The sequence below is a fragment of the Trichosurus vulpecula genome, chromosome 5, assembly GCF_011100635.1.
Source record: "Trichosurus vulpecula isolate mTriVul1 chromosome 5, mTriVul1.pri, whole genome shotgun sequence".
Taxonomy (NCBI): domain Eukaryota; kingdom Metazoa; phylum Chordata; class Mammalia; order Diprotodontia; family Phalangeridae; genus Trichosurus; species Trichosurus vulpecula.
Genome location: NC_050577.1, coordinates 276,981,789 through 277,001,697, shown reverse-complemented (window position 1 = coordinate 277,001,697; position 19,909 = coordinate 276,981,789). Strand labels below are relative to the sequence as shown.

Genomic DNA, 19,909 nt, shown 5'->3' with positions numbered 1-19,909 from the left:
TAGTTAAATCCTTCCAGGAATAAGGAGGCCAAAATTCACCCAAATTCGTAAAAATTTGCCCTGCTTTGCTCCTTGACACCTCTGACTCCAGTTTATGGTGGAGTGAGACAGAAGCCACTGCCTAAGCCATTTCCTTACAACTTTCCCACCATTCCCCGTATCCCGCCTCTACCCCTGAAAGTCTGCCTTCCACTCCTCGGTTCATGGAAGACTAAAGAAATAGATGTGGGTGGGAGTTGGAAGCTTCCTCACCCCAAAGTTGTGTTTCATTTGCCGCTGTATTAAAGAGAGGATGGTCCAGTCCAAAGCTACATAAAACATGTTTAATATCCAACCAGGGTCACAGTCATTGCGTATCCCACATTTTGAGCAATAAGAGAGATGGTGAGTTTGTTAAACATGTACAATCTATATTCCAGAGGAGGAAAAAGAGAAAAACCAGTTCAGAACTGCAGTAAACACTGTAACATCACACACAGACTTGGGGGCTGGGGGAATGTCCCCAGGGAAGGGGGAATCTGGAGCCAGAGAATACAGAAAATTAAATCCACCAGGGGGTTGGGGGTAGGGAAGAAGCACTCATCTGAATGAAATGCCCAGTCCTGGGAGAGAGAGATCCAGGACAACAGGAATGCCGAGATGATGCCCCACCCTGGGGATAGGGAGGAAGGCTCCCCAGAGGCAAAAGCAGCCAAGGCAATCAGCAGTGTCTTTTCACAGCCCTCCAAAGTAGTTGAGGGGAGAGGGTGTGAAGCAATGTCCTTGGGAGTTTCCATAGGGAGGCCCTGCCTCCAAAGGGTTCTCTTTCTCTGTCCCATCACTGCCATTACTTATAAAGAAACCCTTTCAGGAAGAGGCTTTGGGATACAGCTGGGAAAGCTGTTTTCCTATTCTCCCAGGCACATTTCTTCAAAGAAGGAAGGGGAATGGGATGAGATCCTAAATTTGGCCTATTTGGCCTGACCCAAAGCTAAGACAACTCAGGGAGCAAGTGAGGGCTAGGGAAATTTTAGGAAGACAAAGTCACCATCAAGTGCAAGGAAACCAAAGAAATCAGGAGTGCAGAGAGCAAAGAGATAGAGATAAGAAGGAAAGAAAGGAGAAAAGAGAAACAGAAGAAATAGAAAAGAGACAAAAGATAGGCAAGGACAAATAAGTAAAGCAAAAGACAGAAGTCTTAATGCTTTCCCAGGGACAGGGCACAGTTGTTAAAACAGAAAAACAAACCAGAAACCCCAATCCCTCCCCATCAACAAACACACAAAGGCCCAGAGAGAAGGACAACTTGCAAACACGGAACACATCCCGAATAAATTATTCACTAAGTGACTGGCAAAAGGGGGAGCTACCCTCAAGGAAATTCTCTTTACAGTTCAACCTGGGGAAGATGAGGGGCCAGAGGGCATGCTGACTTGACTGCTGCAGTGAGGATTAAAATGGGGCATTCCTGGCAGACAGATATAGGGGAAGGATCTCCTTTCCAGGGCATGGCAAAAAAACAAAACAAAAGACCAATAAACCACCCTACCTAGAGAGGGGCCCTATACTGGGAAGGCTGTAGAGATTCCCATGGGGGCCCCAACTTTCTAGTGGAAGGGTGTGTTACAGGGGCTGTCTTGGAGCTCAGGGCGCAGCCAGCACACACAGGAGCTCAAAAAGCAGCCTCAGGCTTCACAGAAACCTTGGGGAGATAGGGCCAGGGCCTCCTAGTTCACAGTTCAGTTGTCTGATACCTCCTATAGTCTTGGAAAGGGAGTATAGTAGCAGGGCTTTTAAAAAAAAGCCCAATCCACATCAATGTAATAAGGAGGGGGGTGCTGCAGATTGACTCCCACTAGTTCCCACTTTCATTTCAGTAACCTTGGCTATCAAGCTACACTCCAACATCCAGACCAACTTATGAGTGGAGGAGACAAATGTAGCTGGGGAATGAAAAGGTGGGGAGGGTTGTCTGAGTGCCCAGATATAAGAAGAATATCTTCATCTTTCAGTGGTCCCTGGGTTGGAGAAGCCATGAAGAAGAGGAAAGAGATGGAGAAGAGGATGGAGGTAGAAGCAACCCATTTCATATTCTCCACTAAGCAAATCAGCTAGATTTGGAGAGACCAGCAGCAGGACTGCTGGGGATGGGAAGAATTCATGATTGGGGGTGAGTGAACTGTTCTGCTAATAGGACTATGGAAATAGGGGGTAGAGGCAGGAGTATGGCATCTTAGAAGTCACTTATCCAATATGTATCTTCACCTGCCAACAGTCAAAGAAGATGAAAATGAAAAACAAGGCTTTCTCTACCTCCCCACCAACTCAGTCCTTATCCTTAGCCACCCCTGTCCCTAGTAGGACAGCCTAGAATTGAAGGATGAGATATCCTCTCCAAGGCTAACAGTAGAAGAAGAAAGCCACACATTCAGGAAAACCAATGAGAGACTCACCAGCCAGAAGACCAGAAGAAAGAGGTCCAGAACTGACTGACAACAGAGGCTCCCAGGGTAACCTAACCCAACTCAGATCAAACTATTTCCCCTTCATCCTCCTTGGCGAGGTGAGAGGGACAGGTGAGGGGAAGTCTTATGCCCTGAACTATGCCTGCCCCAACTCTGTCCATCTCCCTAGCCCCCTCTTATATATTTCTCTATACATGTATATACACTCACACACACATACATACACACACGCGCGCACACACACACACATACACACAGAGGCCCGTGCAATTTCCATGTAGAAGCAGAAGGGGAAGGACAAAGGAGTAAGGGAGTGGCTTGTGGAGACAAGGAGGGGACTTGGTTGCCAAGAGCACAACAATCAGAGCCAAATCAAGCAAAGGCAGAGAAGCCTCTCCCCATAAGAACTCTGGGGGAGTGGTGAAAATATGGGGGCCACTCCAGGAAACCATAACACTCTATTTTGTTCTGTTTTAGATCCAATAAATTGGAGCAAATCATCACCAGGACAGCAACTGGGAAACAAGACTGATCATGTCAGCTGTCAGGGGAGTGAGCAAGGCTCTTGTGAGACATGTGGACATGGTACTTGGGGTCCTCACCACACTTACAATGGGGTGGAGAGTGGGTGCATGTTGGGAGGGAGGTGGGGGATGGGCATCAGCTGGCGCTCACTTCTTGTTCTTGAGCTGGTTGGCCAACCAGTCCAGGCCTTCATATAGCCCATCCCCACTGGTGGCACAGGTGGCCTGGATGTACCAATTACGGTGACGCAGAGAGTGCAGGCCCAGTTTGTCCGTTATCTCAGCTGCATTCATGGCATTAGGTAGATCCTGGTGGACAGAGGTAGACAGGAGAAAAGGAATCAGGAACTCTGGGGGCATCGTGTTGAGTGCTTACCCACAGAAGGCACCCTGGATGCCATTTCTTCCTCTAATATTCTGGAGATGCCCATAACAGGAACAGATTAAAAAACTGCCTTGGACAGAGACAACCTAGAGGCAGAAGCCCGAGGGAATCTGGACTCATATCGTTGAGATATCATCAGTAATAAGAAAATATATTGGTCACAGTAAACACCCAGGCCAGGTGGCATTATCTGGAAGATCACAACAACCCTGCAGGAATGGGCGAAGAAAGATGAGAGGACTGAGGTAACAAGGACCTTCCTGATCCCAGAGGGAGGGTAAGTCTGCTAAAGTAAACCATGAGAAGTTTGAAGTAATTTATCTATACCATGAAAATCCCTAGAGCCTCAGCTGCTTGATGCCTCAAAATCTGTTAAATAAGATTGAGGTGGGGAACAGAGAAAAAGAGCTTGGCTGCTCCCTTCTTCCATGCTTCCAGAATTGGGAACACTTCCACAAGGGCTGCTAAGAACGGGTCTCTCTAGGCTCTATCCCACCCATGCTTAGGATAACCCCTTCTCCACTGTCAGGGGGGCTAATGGTAGCATGTATTCCCACCTGTTTGTTTGCAAAGACAAGCAGCACAGCATCCCGGAGCTCATCTTCAGCCAGCATCCTCATCAGTTCCTCTCTTGCTTCGTTCACTCTTTCCCGATCATTGCTGTCGACCACAAATATCAAACCTAGAGAGGCAGAGCATCTGCTTTATGGGGTGGAAAAGTGGCCATCTTTCTTTTCAACCCCACCATATTATTCCCTCTGAAAAATTTTGCTGCTCCCCCTTACTCCACCCTGGGGAGCTGCAGCAAGACATGAAGCTAGAGGCCATCACTCTGAGGCATTTGTCCACAGATAGGCAGGTTTTGTATTTGTATGAAGCCCAAACACTTCAGCCTCACTCTCAATCCAGTTCCTCATACCTTGGGTATTCTGGAAGTAGTGTCTCCAGAGAGGTCGAATCTTGTCCTGGCCACCCACGTCCCAGACTGTGAAGCTGATATTCTTGTATTCAACAGTTTCCACATTGAAGCCTGTGGAGAACCAGACAGGTATAACAAGGAATGGTGCTTCAATGGGCTTATTCCTCCCATGCTTTGGTCATGACCCCAGTGAGAATTGGTGTTTCCTGGGTTCCTGATACCCAGGGGGGTCCTAAGAGGGAAAAAAAATGCCAAGCAAGGATCCAGAAAAGTGAGGGGACAGGAGGGTAATCAGTCACTCTGCTCACAACTATCTGAATGATGGTGACTCAAGCTGTCCAGCCCCTTATCTATACTTACCATAGGAAAAGAAGAACTAGAATCAGACCCTACAAGTTAGCTGCCTTAGCTAAGATGTGGGATTGGCTTGGAAGTGAGTAGGAAAGAGGCCTGCCTTGAATGTAGGATGAAATTTAGGAATCTCAAATCCCAAAGCAGCTGATGAACTGTGCCTCCTCCACCCCATCCAGTTTGACAAATAGTTTCCCTTCCACTGCCAGCTTTATAACCAGGGCTGGGGCCACAGAGATTCTACTTCTAAGCCATGCCAAGCCCCTGGCAGGAACATCAAAGTCCTTCACCTGATTTCCAAACAAGACAGAGAGCAAACCAACCCCAGTGCCTGGGGGTGGCTACCCTGTGCCAGCCAGAGGAAGTTCGTATGTGGGGGAGCATGAAGAGTAGGTAATGAACAGAATGGCAGCTCTAACACCTGCTGGGGAACTGCCTTGCACCCCCATGCTTTATAGACCTGTTGGGCATATGTATGGAAAAAGGGACAACCTTCCTACCCCTTAAGCCAAAAGATAGTGTGCTGAACGAAGCTGAGGAATTAAGGGTAGGAAGCCCGGCCCGTGACTCATACCTATGGTAGGAATGGTGGTAACAATCTCCCCCAACTTCAGCTTGTATAGGATGGTAGTCTTCCCAGCAGCATCCAACCCCACCATCAAGATGCGCATCTCCTTTTTCCCAATCAGGCTTTTCAGCAGGTTTCCAAAGATGTTCCCCATGGTCACAGCTGCTGTTTCTCAACGGGTGGAGAGAGTTAAGTGAAGCAAGGTAGCAACCTGGGTATGGCTTGGGCCCTGCTGTTATGAAGGGGCCCCAATTCCTAAGCCAAAAAAAATTGCAAATCAATACCTACCAGCTGCAGATCAATAAATTATACAGAAGTACAGTTCAATGACAAAGTATTGGCAAGTGTTGGATCTCTTACTGCTCCTAAACTTGCGTAAGCTGTTTCATGTGTCACCAGCAATAAGATTCTGCCTCTCTTTTCAAAGGTATTCTACAGACCCCACTATCAACTCATTTAAATGTAAGAGCATTGACTAGGAAGGTGGAGCAGTGAAAACCATCAGGGAGAGGTATAGATAGGGTCCTTTCTCCCACTCCTTACTTTATGTCATGAGGTGACCCCAGGAACAGCTGTGTAGTAGAATAATGAAAAGAGGGTTCAGAATTGCCTGAGCCAGCCAGTCTTCTGTGCCTAGGGGAGGCATGTATCATCCAGCACCTTATTCAGCAATTAACATATGCCAGATGCCAGCATTCTTTTGGAGTCTGGGAATGAGAGACGCACACCCCAAACCAAAAGAACAGGTCAAGACAAAGTGCATCCAAACACAAAAATCTGAAAGGTGGGAAGGGAGGAATCCTATTTACAACTTAAAGATCAGGAGTCTGATGAATTTGGGGATTGTTTTTTGGCAAAAACGTCTTCAGTTTTGTATTTTCCTATCCTTTTCAGTTCTCAGCAAAATCTTTGAGGGTCCAGAGATTTAAGTTCTAATTTATCCAAAAGAACAGAAACAATGGGCATTTATAGGGTGTTTCATCTTCAAAGGCATCCCCAGACATCTGCTAATGAGCCAGGCGTGGTATTCTTGGCAGGTTCCCCTTCAGCCCAGCCCCTGACCCAAAGGGCCCACACCCAGGTTTGGCTCAACCAGTGGGCTACAGCCAAGTTGCCCACGAGCCACCAAGCCCTATCCAGTCAACAGGATTGAAACCTATGGTCCCAATCAGTGAGAATCATAAACTCATAGCATTCAGGGCCACACCTCATTCATTGTTTTTAGTAAGCTGTATTTTTGTGATACATAGGGGAAGGAATAGAGAGATCAGAGGTTAGGCAAAAAGAGAGAAAATATCTTTCGATTCTCAGAAGCTCCTAAGGAGTATGGCTCGCTTCTCCCTAAAATTTAACCAATACTGCCTTACTAACTTAAATCTACCATACTCCTCTCCCCTCCTCTTATGTCACATCAGACATTTTCCTAACCTATATTCTTCTTCACTGTGGTCTTAGATGAAGAGGGGGCACTTCTTCCTAAGACAACTCCCTCTATATGCATGCCTGATCCCATTTCCCCTGGTCTTCTCCAGCAGATTATACCTGCTATCATTTCCAATTTTCTTCTAATCTTATTTCTCTACCTACTGGTTCCTTCTCTGCTGCCTACAAATATAGCTATGGGTCTCTTCCCATCTTTAAAAGAATCCTCAGTTGATCTGACCACCCTGCTAGTTTTCCTCCTCTATCTTTCTTTCCCTTCATAGCTAAACTTCTTGAAAAAGCTGTCTGTATTAAATGCCTCCACTTCCTCCCCTCTATAATTTTACTTCTGATCTTATCATTCAACTTCAACTGCCCTTTCCGAAGCTGCCAATGATCTCTTAATTGCCAAATTTAAAGTTTTTTTCCCTAACCCTCATCCTTCTTCACCTCTCTGCAGCATTTGGCACTGTCAATCACCTCCTGAATATCATCTCTCCTTTGGTTTTTGTAATACTGCTCTTTCTTGATTTTCTTTTATGCAGCCTTTCCTTCTAAGCTTTCTCAGTCTCCTCTGCTAGATCTTCATTCACATCATGCCCACTACGTTCTGTCCTGGGTCTTCCTTACTTTTGCCTCTAAACTACTTTACCTAGTAATATCAGTTCTTATGGGTTCAATTATCATCTCAGCAAATGATTCCCAGAGTCATATATCCAGCTGTAGTGAATTAGTCACAAATCAACAAATGCCTTTTAAAAATAGCTTAAAATGCATATTTTGTCGGCACCTCAAACACAACGTGGCCAAAACAGAACTTATATTTTTCCCCTCAAACTCTCCTATCCTTCCAGTTTTCCTATTACTGAGGAAAACACCACCATTCTCCCAGTCATCCAGGTTCAAAACCTAGGCGTCATCCTCAATTCCTAGTTCTCATTCATCCCATATTTCACATTCCTTGCCAAATCATGTTGCTTTTACCTTAACATCTCTGAACAACATTCCCTTCTCTCCCCTCAGAGCCACCACCTTAGTTCAGGCCCTCACCTTTCACCTGGCCTATAACAGCCTTTCAGTTGGCCTCCTTGCTTCATTTCTCTCCAATCTATCTTCCCAACAGCTGCCACAGTGATTTTCCTAATGCACAGATCTGACCATGTCACCCATAAGCTTCAGTGGTTCCTTATTACCTCCAGTATCAAATATATGCTCTTCTATTTGGCATTTAAAGCTCTTCACAATCTGGCCCTTCATATCTTTGCCATCTGCTTATACTTTATTCCCCTCCATGAATTTTACAGTCTAGCAACATTAGCCTATTTGCTGTTCCCTGAATACATTTCTATGTATTTGAGTTTTCACTCCATCTCTGTGCCTGTGCACTGGCTGTCCTGATGCAGAGAAAGTGACCTACCATGTCTTCTATCTCTTCTTCTGAACACATATACTTTCTTTGTTTGCAGTGGCCCTTGGTCAAAATTAATAAAGATCTGTCAAGAACACATAACCTACATTTATCTCGTCATCCACGTTTGAAGATGCCGTAGCTGACAAGGACCATTGTGTAGCAGCAGCGACTGGCAATAACTAGTTCGAGAGCAATACGCTTTCCACACCGAGGACATAAAGACTTGGTTTAGTACTATCTCCTGAAACAATTTATGATGGCCCAAAGCTTTAAAAAAGAAAAAACATTCCTTACTGCTAAATGACAAGCCGGTATGTCTGTTACTGTTATCTAGCATTCTATAGCCATGTCACTGTGCACTTATCTATATAACCTATTGGGCAGCTAGGTGGCACAGTGGGTAGTACTGGGTATGAAGTGAGGAAGACTCATTTTCTTGAGTTCAAATTTGGTGTCACACTTACTAGATGCAAATAACAACACCAACAGCATGACCCTGGGCAAGTCACTTAAACTTGTTTGCTCCAGTTTCTTCATCTGTAAAATGAGCTGGAGAAGGAAATGGCAAACCCCTCCAGTATCTCTGCCAAGAAAGCCCCAAATGGGGTCATGAGGAGTCTGAAATGACTGAACAACAACAAATATCTTATTTGGCATCTTTTATGGCATTGTTACCTGTCTCACATATTTTATCCCTTCTGCAGTTCATTGCGGCATGAAGGTGGCTATGGTTTTAGATTATTACAAAAATTTATTATCAGATTTTGGGCTTTTTTTTTTTAAAGTATGCTTGCAAAGCAGATCCAACCAGACTTGAAAAAGCTTTGTATACGGGCTCAGGACTATTATGTGAGATCCAGCCTAGTTAAGTGTGGCAAAAAAAAAAAAATGGCCATCAGGTTATGTGTGAATTTTTTTGTTCCCAGAAACTCAATAAACTATCTACCATGTATGAGGGCATTGCAATCTCCATTACTAGTGGGAATAATCAGTGATGAAATTATAGATCTTTTGCAACTGCAAAAGTATTGTTAATTATATTTCCACATGTCTATTTCTTGTTTCTACAAATCAAAAGCATCATTGGGAGAGGTACTATGTCTTACATTTTTTGTTTTCCTCCCTTAATGGACATTCAGAATTTGTTGACCTACCAATTGAAACTAGTCTTTAGGGCCTGTCCTTTACATTTCTTCTGCTCTAGCAATTTACAGGTATCTTACTTCAGCATCACCATTTACCCTGCCTGGATATACTATTCTCAGGGAAATTGTGTTGAGATGAACACTACACTGGTTTATTGGTCATGTCTTAATAGGCGATTCACAATTGATGACATTTCTCAACTAGTCAGTTGTGTCATCTGTGGTAGATCCAAGTCTTAGTTTCATAAGAATTCACATCTATATAACTCCTTATAAAGCATTTTCTTGTAATAACCCTATGGGAATATATCATCTTGATTTTGTAGATGAGAACACTAAGACTTAGACATTAAGTGACTTACCCATAACACTACAATTTAGATTCAGGCTTTCTACTAATCCAATGCTCTCTACTACATTTTGTTGTCATAGAAGATAGACAATACCAAATCTTGTAGAGCTTCAGTGTAAAAGCTAGAGCTGGACTGCTTTTGAATTTGCATTTCGGTGCCTCACACAGCACCTGACAGAGGAGACACTTAATAAATAATTGTTGATTGGTTGATGTTCAATTGGTTGAACACTACATGAACTTTCCTAAAAACATACCGGCCTTCTTGATATGTTTTTCTATTGTGGGCTGCCCAGGAATCAGAATTCACTAAAATTCCTGCTTTCACCATGCTGGATGCCTAGGACCATCAGAAATCAAAAGAGCAAGGATCTATTCCTACACATTGAATAGCCTGCAGTTACTCTCTTTTGCCACACATGAGCTGAGAGTTGAAATGCAAAGTTTACATGATGACTCAGTAACTGAAATTGATGAATGTGTTAATAAAGACAACAAAAAGTAAATGCATTGTGTCTATTAATGAAGATGTATTCTAACATTATAATTCATTTTCAGACTCTTCTTACTAGAGGTAGAAATCACAATAGAAGGAATAAGAACTGAATGTAGATGTCTTCTTCAATGCACTTCAGTGGTATGTAATTCATCCATTCCTCCTAAGTGAGGTACATTCTTTTTGGTCACTCCAGATGGTTCCCTGTCCAGTGATAGATGTACTTGACTGAGGTACAAGTGATAGCTCCTAACACAAAGTGACTGAGATAGAACCACTGCTTCATTTTTCTTAGAGGGCAACTGAGCCAAGCACTGAAGCAACTAGAATTTCCCATTAATCTCCTGTGTCCAGGCTAACACTGTTGAAAGAAACTTAATTTCCAAAGAATTTGTTAATGTTGGAGTCACTGCGTAGGTACTCTTTTAGGTACCAGGAGATGAGTAAATTAATAACATTCAAGGTAACGTGAAGATTGCCTGTATTTAGTTTCCTTGGTACTAGCTGGTGTGCCAGGTTTCTTCAGTTGATAGTTGCACCAATTCCTAAAGGCAATTCAATCCATAATCTTCAAGTGTCTTATTTGATATTGCCATCAGTGAGTGAGTGTGAGTGTATGTGTACGTGTGTGTGTATGTTTCTCAGCTGCCAGATTAGTACTTCAAAGGATTCCAAATGTTATTAACTTTAGCAAGAAGTTTCCCAGAAAGTAAGAGATCTTTTGATTGTACCTTCTAGATTGGCCCATGGCTGAATAATGTTGGACCCTACTTGATTCAGACTCATCAGTTTTGACATGACCAATTACTATGTTATCTCTTTTGACATGACCAATTACTACCTTACTGTCCTAATGAACTCTGGCTAGTGAAATAGCTGCCCCTCCCCCCAATTCTACTGATGGTATCAAAATGCTTTAGGGAAGCTAAGATCATACTACAGAAAGCTTGATGTCTTTTGCCATTTTCTTGTATTTGACATGCAATAAAAATTATGTCTGCTACACTCAGTTGTAGCCTAAAATTATACTAAAGTTCTAGAAGCACAAGGATAATGATAAATGCAATGGCTAATATAGAAATATCTGGGCTAGACTCTTGCTAGTAATGAGTCTAAGATACCACAAAATTGCCACAATCAGCTGCCTCATTTCTTTTTTTTTCTAATTTGATTATGATATTGCCATTTCTGAAAATCTAAAAGATTTTCTTAGCATTTCTATATGTTGAAGTAAAGCCTCTACAGAAATCTATAACAAACCTTCATAGATTAACAAAATGTTATCTCCCAAAGCCAGGTCTTTCTGCAAACCATTTATGTAATATTGGAGTTAATTGTTCTTTGAATGTTTGAAAGAATTTACTTTTAACTACACTTAGGCCTGGGACATTTTTCTTTGATATTTGTGATTTGTTCAGTTATTTTTCTGATACAGAATTGTTTAAATTCTGTATTTTTTGTTCTGTTAACCCAAGTATTTTACATTTTTATATACAGTGATTGTATTTATGTTTTACTGGAATATACTTGGGCAAAATAGTTCCTAACAATTTTTTTTACTTTGGTAATTTGTTTTCCCTCTACTTAAAAAAAAAAAACTGAATTAGCTAATGGTTTGTCTATTTTACTTGTCTTTTTTTTAAAGCTCCTAGTTTTATTAATCAATTCTACTTTTTGTTTATCTCCTTTTTGGTTTTATTATTTCTAATTTTTTGTGTTTATTTGGCTTTTAATTTTATCCGCTAGTTGTTATTTTTAGTCACATATCCAACTTACTGCTCTCCTTTCTTTTGTTGTTGCAAGTATTAACAAATATATATATATTTATATATATTTATATATATATATATATAAAATATATATATAATATATATATATAAAATATATATAATATATATATATAAAATATATATATAATATATATATATATATATAAAATATATATATAATATATATATATATATATTTTCCCCTAATCGCTGTTTTAGATGCATTCCAAAAGTTTTAGCATATCGTTTGCTGTTTTTCTTTGGGAAAAAAGGACAGCTAAAATGGTAGCTATATCATTTGGTAGACACACAGACACGTTTCTTTCTCTTATATAGCATACACACACACACACACACACATACATATATATATATACAAATATACCCACACACACATATAGACATATGTATTATTGTTTCAAGACATATGATATTTCTGAGCATGATGTAGCTTTTCAGATTTTATTTCTTTTGACTATGTCTATTTTTACTGTTCCCTTGTCTGAAATCATGATTGTAGCCTCTTTTATCCTGGATTCACCTGAAGTATAAGTGTATAGGGCATTCTCTGGCCCTTCTTTAACTCTATGTGTATCTTTATTTTTAAAGTGTTTTTCTTGTGAAAACATTTTGGATCCTGTTTCCTTATCAACTCATCACCCTCCTCTGTTTTAAAGGTGAGTTCATTCCATTTACATCCACAATTATTATTTGTTATTTTTCCTCTATTGCATTGTTTCCTTTCTCCTCAAAAATGTTCCTCTGCACAAAAAGTGAGAAAATGAAGACATGATCAAAATTAGTAACTTACAATTGGAGTACTCTGATCATAGTCCAGATCCAGATAGTTGGTTCTTATCCTATCCTATTAATCTTGTTATATACTCAAGTTTTGTAGCTGAAATTTGCTTTGCTTGTGACTATTCCCTCCCAGGTCCTCCCATTCTCTGTTCCTATCTATTTCTCTATTGATTTTAATTTTAATTCTACAGTAAACTGTGTGCACAAAAATGTATACATGTGCTTGACCTTCCTTCACTTGGTTCATATAAGAGTGAGGTTCATGAAATGCCCACTTTTTCCAACCTCATGTTTATATATTTTTTGATGCATCCCAGTTATGAAAAATAATTTTCCCCTTTTCTTCTTCATATCTTAACTACTGTATTTTTCCCTTCTTTTTTTTAAAAAAACAAGCAATAGCACAAAACCACTCCCATTTCTTGAGTTTCTTTTCTTTGCTTTCTGTTTTGCTCATCCTTTAAGTTCTCAAGATATAGATTCTGAAGAAACAATGGCTTTCTTCCCCTCTATTGGGAAGTAATCCCTTGATCACAATTTAACCTCATTTAACTTTCTCAAATGTCTACCTAGCTCTGGGTTTCTCATCAGGAATTATTCAAAGTCTTGTATCAAAGTTCCATTTTTTCCCCTGTAGGGCTATGCTTAGTTTTTGAGGATAAATTTTCTTGGTTATATGCCTTCTACTTCTGCCTTTCAGTATACTGGATTCCAAGCTTTCTTTTCCTTTAAGTAACTGTTTCATAATCTTGTGTGATACTGACTACAGTTGTTTGGTATTTGATTCTTTTCTTTTTAACTACTTGTATTTGTTTTTCTATTGACCTGAAAGCTTTGGACTTGGATTATGATATTTCTGTCCATGTTGAATTTGGGGATTCTTTCAGGTAGTTGATGACATGGATTCTTTTTATTTTCACTTTGCCCTCTAGTTCCAATAATTTTGGGCAAATTTTTAAAAATGAAAACCAGAGATTGCCTTGGTTTCAGGCTCCTTTATCTGGCATGCCCTCTGACTAACAATCTGCAGATTTTTGGCAGATCACCTGGCAGAGTCCCAGGAAGCTGGAGAAACTCACTGGTGCTTTTCTTTTAATTTTGTTAAATCTCTGGTTTTATCTGGTGTTCTTCATAATTTCCAAGATGTTTTTCAGGGGTGGGGAAAATGGGCTTGTTTAGAGTCTTTCATATCATGACCTTTAATAGAAGTCCTCCTCTAACTCCACAGCCATTTCTTTCCCAGGCTACATATCCAGTCCTTTATGTTTTTCCATTTTTTTTGAGGACTCTTCAAATTTCTTATAATCATCAAAAAGCCTTTATTATATGTCCATTTGAAACTCATACTGTGTTGGACATCATATAAAGAGAATTACATAAACGCGATAATTTATAGCCCCATGAAGTTTACAATCTAAAGAGGTTACATAAATATATACATTTATAGGACAACTGAATGGAAATAACGGACCAACATATAGATAACCTGTACTTACTGAAACCTAAAACAAAAAAAAAATGGGATAAAGAACTGAGTGATAACAAAATGGTAAGGAAATTTGATAGTTCTTTTGTATTAGGCTCAGTATTACATTGGTTCTTCATAGCATTTCAGAGGTCATCTAGTCTAACCTATGCCTCAACAGGAATCCTCTCTGTAGTGGAAAGGAGGTCTGGGGGTGGTAGAAAGAGCAATGGATCTAAAATCAGAAGAACTGGGTTAGAAGCCTGGCTCTGCTCTTAGTACGGGTGTGACAAATCACCTAATCTCTCTGTTTCAGTTTCCTTATCTTAAAACAATGTTAAGTTAGATGATGTTTCAGTTCTCTTCCAGTTCTAAATTCTGTGATCCAGGACCTCCACTGATGAAGAATGATCTTCAAAAGCAGACTATTTTACTTTTAGAGAGCTCTTGTGATTGGGAAGTTTCACATTATATGATGCAGAAATCTGTCTGTCTGTAAATTCTACCCACTGCACCTAGTTCTATCTTTTAGGGTCCTACTTATTCTAAGTTTAATCTCCCTCTTCTACATGTAAGTCCTTCAAATAATTGAAGACAGCTAATATGTTCCCCAGCTAACATGCTCTCCAAGCTAAATATCCTGATTGGCTTCAACTGGCCCTTGTATAATATGATTTCCAGTCTTCTCACTATCTTGGCAACTATAACCATGTTTTGAGACATGGTCTTGTATCAGCAGTGGGGAACCTGTGGCCTTGAGGACACATGAGGCCCCTCTAGGTCCTCAAGTGTGGCCCTCTGACTGAATCCAAAAGGGCTGCACTTGAGGACCTAGAGAGCCATATGTAGCTTCGAGGCCACAGCTTCCCCATCCCTGGTCTAGTTTGTCAGTCTTCTTGCTCAAAGGTGATATCCAGAGCTATATATTCTAGAGGTGTTCTGGCTAGAGCAGAGTATGGAGGGGCTGAAATTTCTCTATGCTTCTATTTAATTAATATACTTCTATTAATATAGCATAAGATCACTTCCTCATCCCTATCATGCTCTCTCTCCAAATCTCTGCCTCTTAGAATCCCTAGCTTCCTTCAAACCTTCAAAGCACAGCTCAGGTTCAATCTAACAAAAAAGGTCTTTCCTGATTCCTACAGTCATTAGTGCTCTTTGCACAACCCTAGTTTTCAAACAATGCTGTTTCTGCCTCATAAGATAGTAGCTCTTGGAGGGAAAGGGTTTTCATTTCTGTCTTTGTATCCTATAGCACAGGGCCTTGCAATCAAATCCTTTTATCTTGGCTGCCACACTATGATGCTAATTCATACTGAGCTTGAAGGCTAAACCACCCCCACTCCCATATTTTCTTAACATAAATTGATATCTAACCATACCTCCTCTACCAGGAAGTTCATATTTAATTTTTAAAATCTAACTTGGGGCATTACTTTTATCTCTATTAAATTTTATCTATTAGATTTAGTCCATTGTTCTAGCTTACTGAAATCTGAAATCCTGAGTCTATGTTAGATGTGCCTCTCAGCTTTGTGGGGACTCCAGATCTGATAAGTATACTATCTATCGCTTCATCCAAATCACTGTTAAAAATATTGATCAGAAGAGGGCCAAAAAGAGTTAAAGACACTGATTTATTAATAATTATTGTGGTCTTTCAATTTGTTTTGAATCCACTTAACTGTCATCTAGTCCCATTTCTAAAGCTAGCACTTTCTCTCAATGAGCCATTCCATCATTTCAGAGCACCAAGTCAAGGGCTCCACAATTTGTTCCTCAAGAAAGAATAGGAACTGGATCTGTGAATTTGTTAGTATAGGGAATTCTCTGGTGAGGAAAGAACCTCTAACAATATAGGCTGGCACCTTCTCTGCAATTTATGGCCTTAAATCATACATCTATCCTATGGACTATCATTAGGATATCCAAATGTCAATATATCAGAGGCAAAACTCGAACCCAGGTATTCCTGGCTTGAAGGCAGCTGGGGCATTGGACAGACTCCAGCTGGGCCTGGAATGAGAGAGACCTGGGTTCAAATCTGGCCTCAGACACCTTGGGCAAGTCACTTAACTCCTGTCTGTCTCAGTTTCTGCAAACAGGGATAATAATAGCACCTACCTCTCAGAGTTGCAGTGAATCAAATGAAATTGTAAAGCATTTAGCACAGTGCCTGGCACATAGTAGACACTATATATATGCGAGCTATCATCATCATCATCATCATAATTATTATTATTGAGGATAACTCTATCTACAATGTGGGACAACATAAAAAGCTAGTGCTAAAACATTAAATTTATTAAATCTAAGGCTCTGACAATAAACACTCCTTTCCTCATTTTTTCCACGTACATTTCAGGGTGCATATGAACATTTTTTGAACATTTTCCTTTCAAGGCTACCATTTATTTTCATTTTAATAAGATTTCATATGGATAAAAATACTAGGGATAAGGAGAAAAAAATGGTGATTTTTTCCCCCAGATGAAACCACCAGACCGTTTTAACCAAATATACCTCAATTTTAACCAGAGTTTGCCTCTCTTGTTTCTAAAAATCATCAGGAAGAGCAATTCTATATTTTGATCATTTATTAAGAATTTCTCCCAACTTAAATACTTCTCAATTTAAATCCCCTCTCCTAACTTAAATCTCTGTCTTGAAACCATTTCTTCTTGTGATCCCTTCACTAAGGAAAGAATATCTGAGGTGCATACTCCATAAAATAACATCTTAAAAATAATTTCCCTTCTTTTTTCTTTTCACCATGCACCATGATGGCTGCAACCTGTTCACTGAACTAATGTTAAGCTGCTGATCCACTATTACCCCCAGATTTTTGGCAATGATATCATCTTAACATTGCAAGACCAACATAGGAAACAACTGTGGATTTGTAGTCAATAGATCTGAGTTTGAGTCCCGACTCTGCCACACATAAATTGTGTGACACTAGGCAAATTATTTAACATCTTTAAGCCTTAGTTTTCTCATCTGTGAAATGGTGATAATATATTAGCTTCCTCATGGAGTGGTTGTAAAGAATATGTAAATTCCTAAATATTACAGAAATATTAGCTATTTCTACTAACAGAATTGTAAATAAGAGTGGTTGAATCTAAAGGAGAAGAAAACTGCAAATTATGAGAAAACGGCAAGAGAGAAATATTGTGCTCTTGGCTACTTGTGCCTCAGTCTTCCCATCATAAAAAAAAGGGATCCCTAATATCTGTTTTTCACAGTTAGTTTGAGAAACACAAATAAAATCATCAGATAATTTATTTAGAGCTGGAAGGAACCCCAGAAAGACTGAAAGCTCTATCACAAAATACACAAACCACAAGGCATGCCTAATGTCAAAGTTCAAAGATCTTAGTCTGAGGTCCTAGTCCCACTACTTGGCTACCTCCCAGAAGCTCAAAAGAGTTAGACAAATTAGACAAATCACTTCTTTTCTTTACCTCTACCAGGCATCGAGACATCTTTGACAGGTGTCAAAGCTGATTATTCATTCTTTCAATTAATATAAACTTAATTCCTACTACATGCACATGAGATTTTGCTGGTCACTGCAAGATGGGGGTGGGGAAGAGAAAAGAGATAAAACTGTAAACTTTTTAAGGGCAAAGACTGATTTTATAATCTCACGGTGACAAGACACATACACACAAGAATAGGTAAACAATAGCAGGCAATGAGTGTGCTTCAGAGGAGTGCGGGTGGGGGTGGGGAAAATGTCAAGTGATCCTTCTCCTGGAGAGACTCCCGACCCAGATGCCATGGGATTCGACCTAGCTCTAAGAATGATCTAAATGGTCCACCTCTGTGTCCCACAGTTTTCTCTCGCTCTCGGTGACCAGGCTGGTCCAAGAAACAGACATAAGACAAGATGGATACAAAGCGCCTGTCACAAACCCCCGGGATGAGAGGGTACTTTACAAGGTGGCCAGTGTCCTGTCTTGTTGCACTGTCCCCAAGCAATCAGACCCCAGTAGCAGATTACCTCCCAATAAAACTTTCATGCCACACAGACCAGGGGGGATCAAATCCAACAGAAGCTGGGGACAGGTTTTCGGTTACACTTCGCTCTCACTGGGATTACCTCACGGTTTTTTTTTTTTATTCAAACATATACCACCCCTTCATCTCGAACCCTCTACCATGTCCAGTGAAAAGGGGAAAAAGGCAGGTAAGTGAAGCAACATGGCCCAGGACACTTGGGGAGTGAGGCTCATTCCCAACCCCGAGCTGCTTACTTTCCTAATCAAATGGCCCATTTTAAAAGGGAACTTCCTCCTCCTCCCCCTCCCCCTCCCCCTCCCTCAAACGGTTGGCTTATTAAGCAAAGGCACCATTTTCTGTTTCAGGAATTCTGGTCCTTCCAAGGGAACGGAATGGGATTGGAAGATGCAAAGCCGGGCCAGCTCTAAGATGCTCCAGCGAAGGCCGCCCCCGCTCAGCCTGGGGGAGGGAGTACCTACCTCCCTCCGGCGAGCAGGACGAGAACCTCCTCCCTTCTTCTTCTCTTCCTCTTCCTCCTCCTCCCCCAACTCACACCTCCAGCTGCCCTCTCCCCCACAAGTGTTCCCAAGGAACCCGAGAGAAGCTGCTCGCCGCCCCGGGTCCCCGCCGCAGCTGCGCTCCTGCCCTCCCCCGCCCCCACCTGCCCCAGCCTCGGGAGGGTGGGGTGTCCCCCGGCGAGGGGGAAGGGCAGAGACGCTCCCTCCGCCGCCCCTGCAGCCCCTTCCCAGGACCGCTCTTCCTTTCCGGATCTCCCCCCGCCCCAACCCACCCGGGGGGAGGGGAGAGGAATGGAGCGAGCGCAGTCGGATCCCAGCCTCCTGTCCCTGGGCCCCTCTGAATGACAGGAGGGGAGCGAGCCTGCGTCCGTCAGTCTGTCCGAACGTCCCCACCACCCGCTCCCCGTCCTTCAAACGAGGGGGCCGGGGCCTGACGCCCCTACCCCAACACCCCTCCGCCGTCTTCTTTCTCCGGGGGTGAGCGCCCGCCTAGTGCCCCTCTGGCTTTGGGGGGGAGGGGGAGCTGCCTCTCCCATCTCCCCTTCCCCTCCGTCCTCCCCCCTCCCCCAGCCATCTCCCTGAGGGGACTCTGACCCCAGCCCCGTCACCTGCTCCGGGGGCCAGCTCCGTCCCCGCCGCCTCCGCTCGGCCTTGCTCCCCCGGCTGACTCCGCCGAGGCTGCTCCCCCGTCCCCACCGCCCGACAGCCCGACCGCCCGCCTGCACCTCGCACCGGAAGCAGCAGCAGCGGCGGCAGCTAGAGCCGAGCGACTGCCCCCGCCTTCCCCGGCCCTACGTCCCTCCGCCTTCCCCCCACCCCCCGCCCCCCACAGATCTTGCGAGAACTGCGAGGCGGCGCGGGGCAGTTCTCGCGACATCCGTCACCATGGCAGCGGCTGCAGCAGCGGCAGCTGCGGCACCTCGGAGGCTGGAGCGAGGGCGGCGGCGGGGGCCGCGAAGGAGCGCAGTGGGTGGCTTTTGAAACGGAGCTAGGGGCTGGGATTCTGGTGGAGTGTCATCTGCACACACGCGCGCACACGTACACCGCATCTGCGTGTGTGGACACGATGGACAGCTGTTACACGCGTTGTGTACACACGCGTGCAGACGCAGGCTCGGAGCATGTATAGGCTACGTATAGACACCATATATGCGAGTACTACTACTACTAGCGAAGAATTGATTTGGCGCTTGCGGTGTAGCTGGCGCCGCGTTAAGCCCCTTACAATTCTCATCTCGTTTGATTCTCACAATGGCCCTTAGAGAGAACCGCTAATATCGTCCTCTTTTTACAGAGGAGGAAACTGAGGCAGGGTCACGCCAGCTGTT

At 42.6% G+C, this 19,909-nt stretch overlaps 1 protein-coding gene across 1 annotated transcript; it reads right to left on the bottom strand.

Annotated features, from left to right (window-relative positions):
* Positions 1–309: 309 nt before the first annotated feature.
* Positions 310–19,402, bottom strand: ARF3 (ADP ribosylation factor 3). The gene is made up of 5 exons (XM_036758403.1): positions 19,190–19,402; positions 5,198–5,446; positions 4,273–4,383; positions 3,911–4,035; positions 310–3,277 (listed from the first exon to the last, which is right to left on the bottom strand). Exons 2-5 carry the CDS (start codon positions 5,343–5,345, stop codon positions 3,116–3,118), a joined length of 546 nt encoding a protein of 181 aa, XP_036614298.1. The 5' UTR covers positions 5,346–5,446; positions 19,190–19,402; the 3' UTR covers positions 310–3,115.
* Positions 19,403–19,909: the final 507 nt, after the last annotated feature.

Coding starts and splice junctions, on each gene's coding strand:
- ARF3 (XM_036758403.1), bottom strand. CDS start 5,345: ATGGGGAACATCTTTGGAAACCTGCTGAAAAGCCTGATTGGGAAAAAG. Junction 4,384..5,197: donor TACCACCATTCCTACCATAG/GTATGAGTCACG, acceptor GGTTCTCCACAG/GCTTCAATGTGGAAACTGTT. Junction 4,036..4,272: donor CTACTTCCAGAATACCCAAG/GTATGAGGAACT, acceptor CTGCCTCTCTAG/GTTTGATATTTGTGGTCGAC.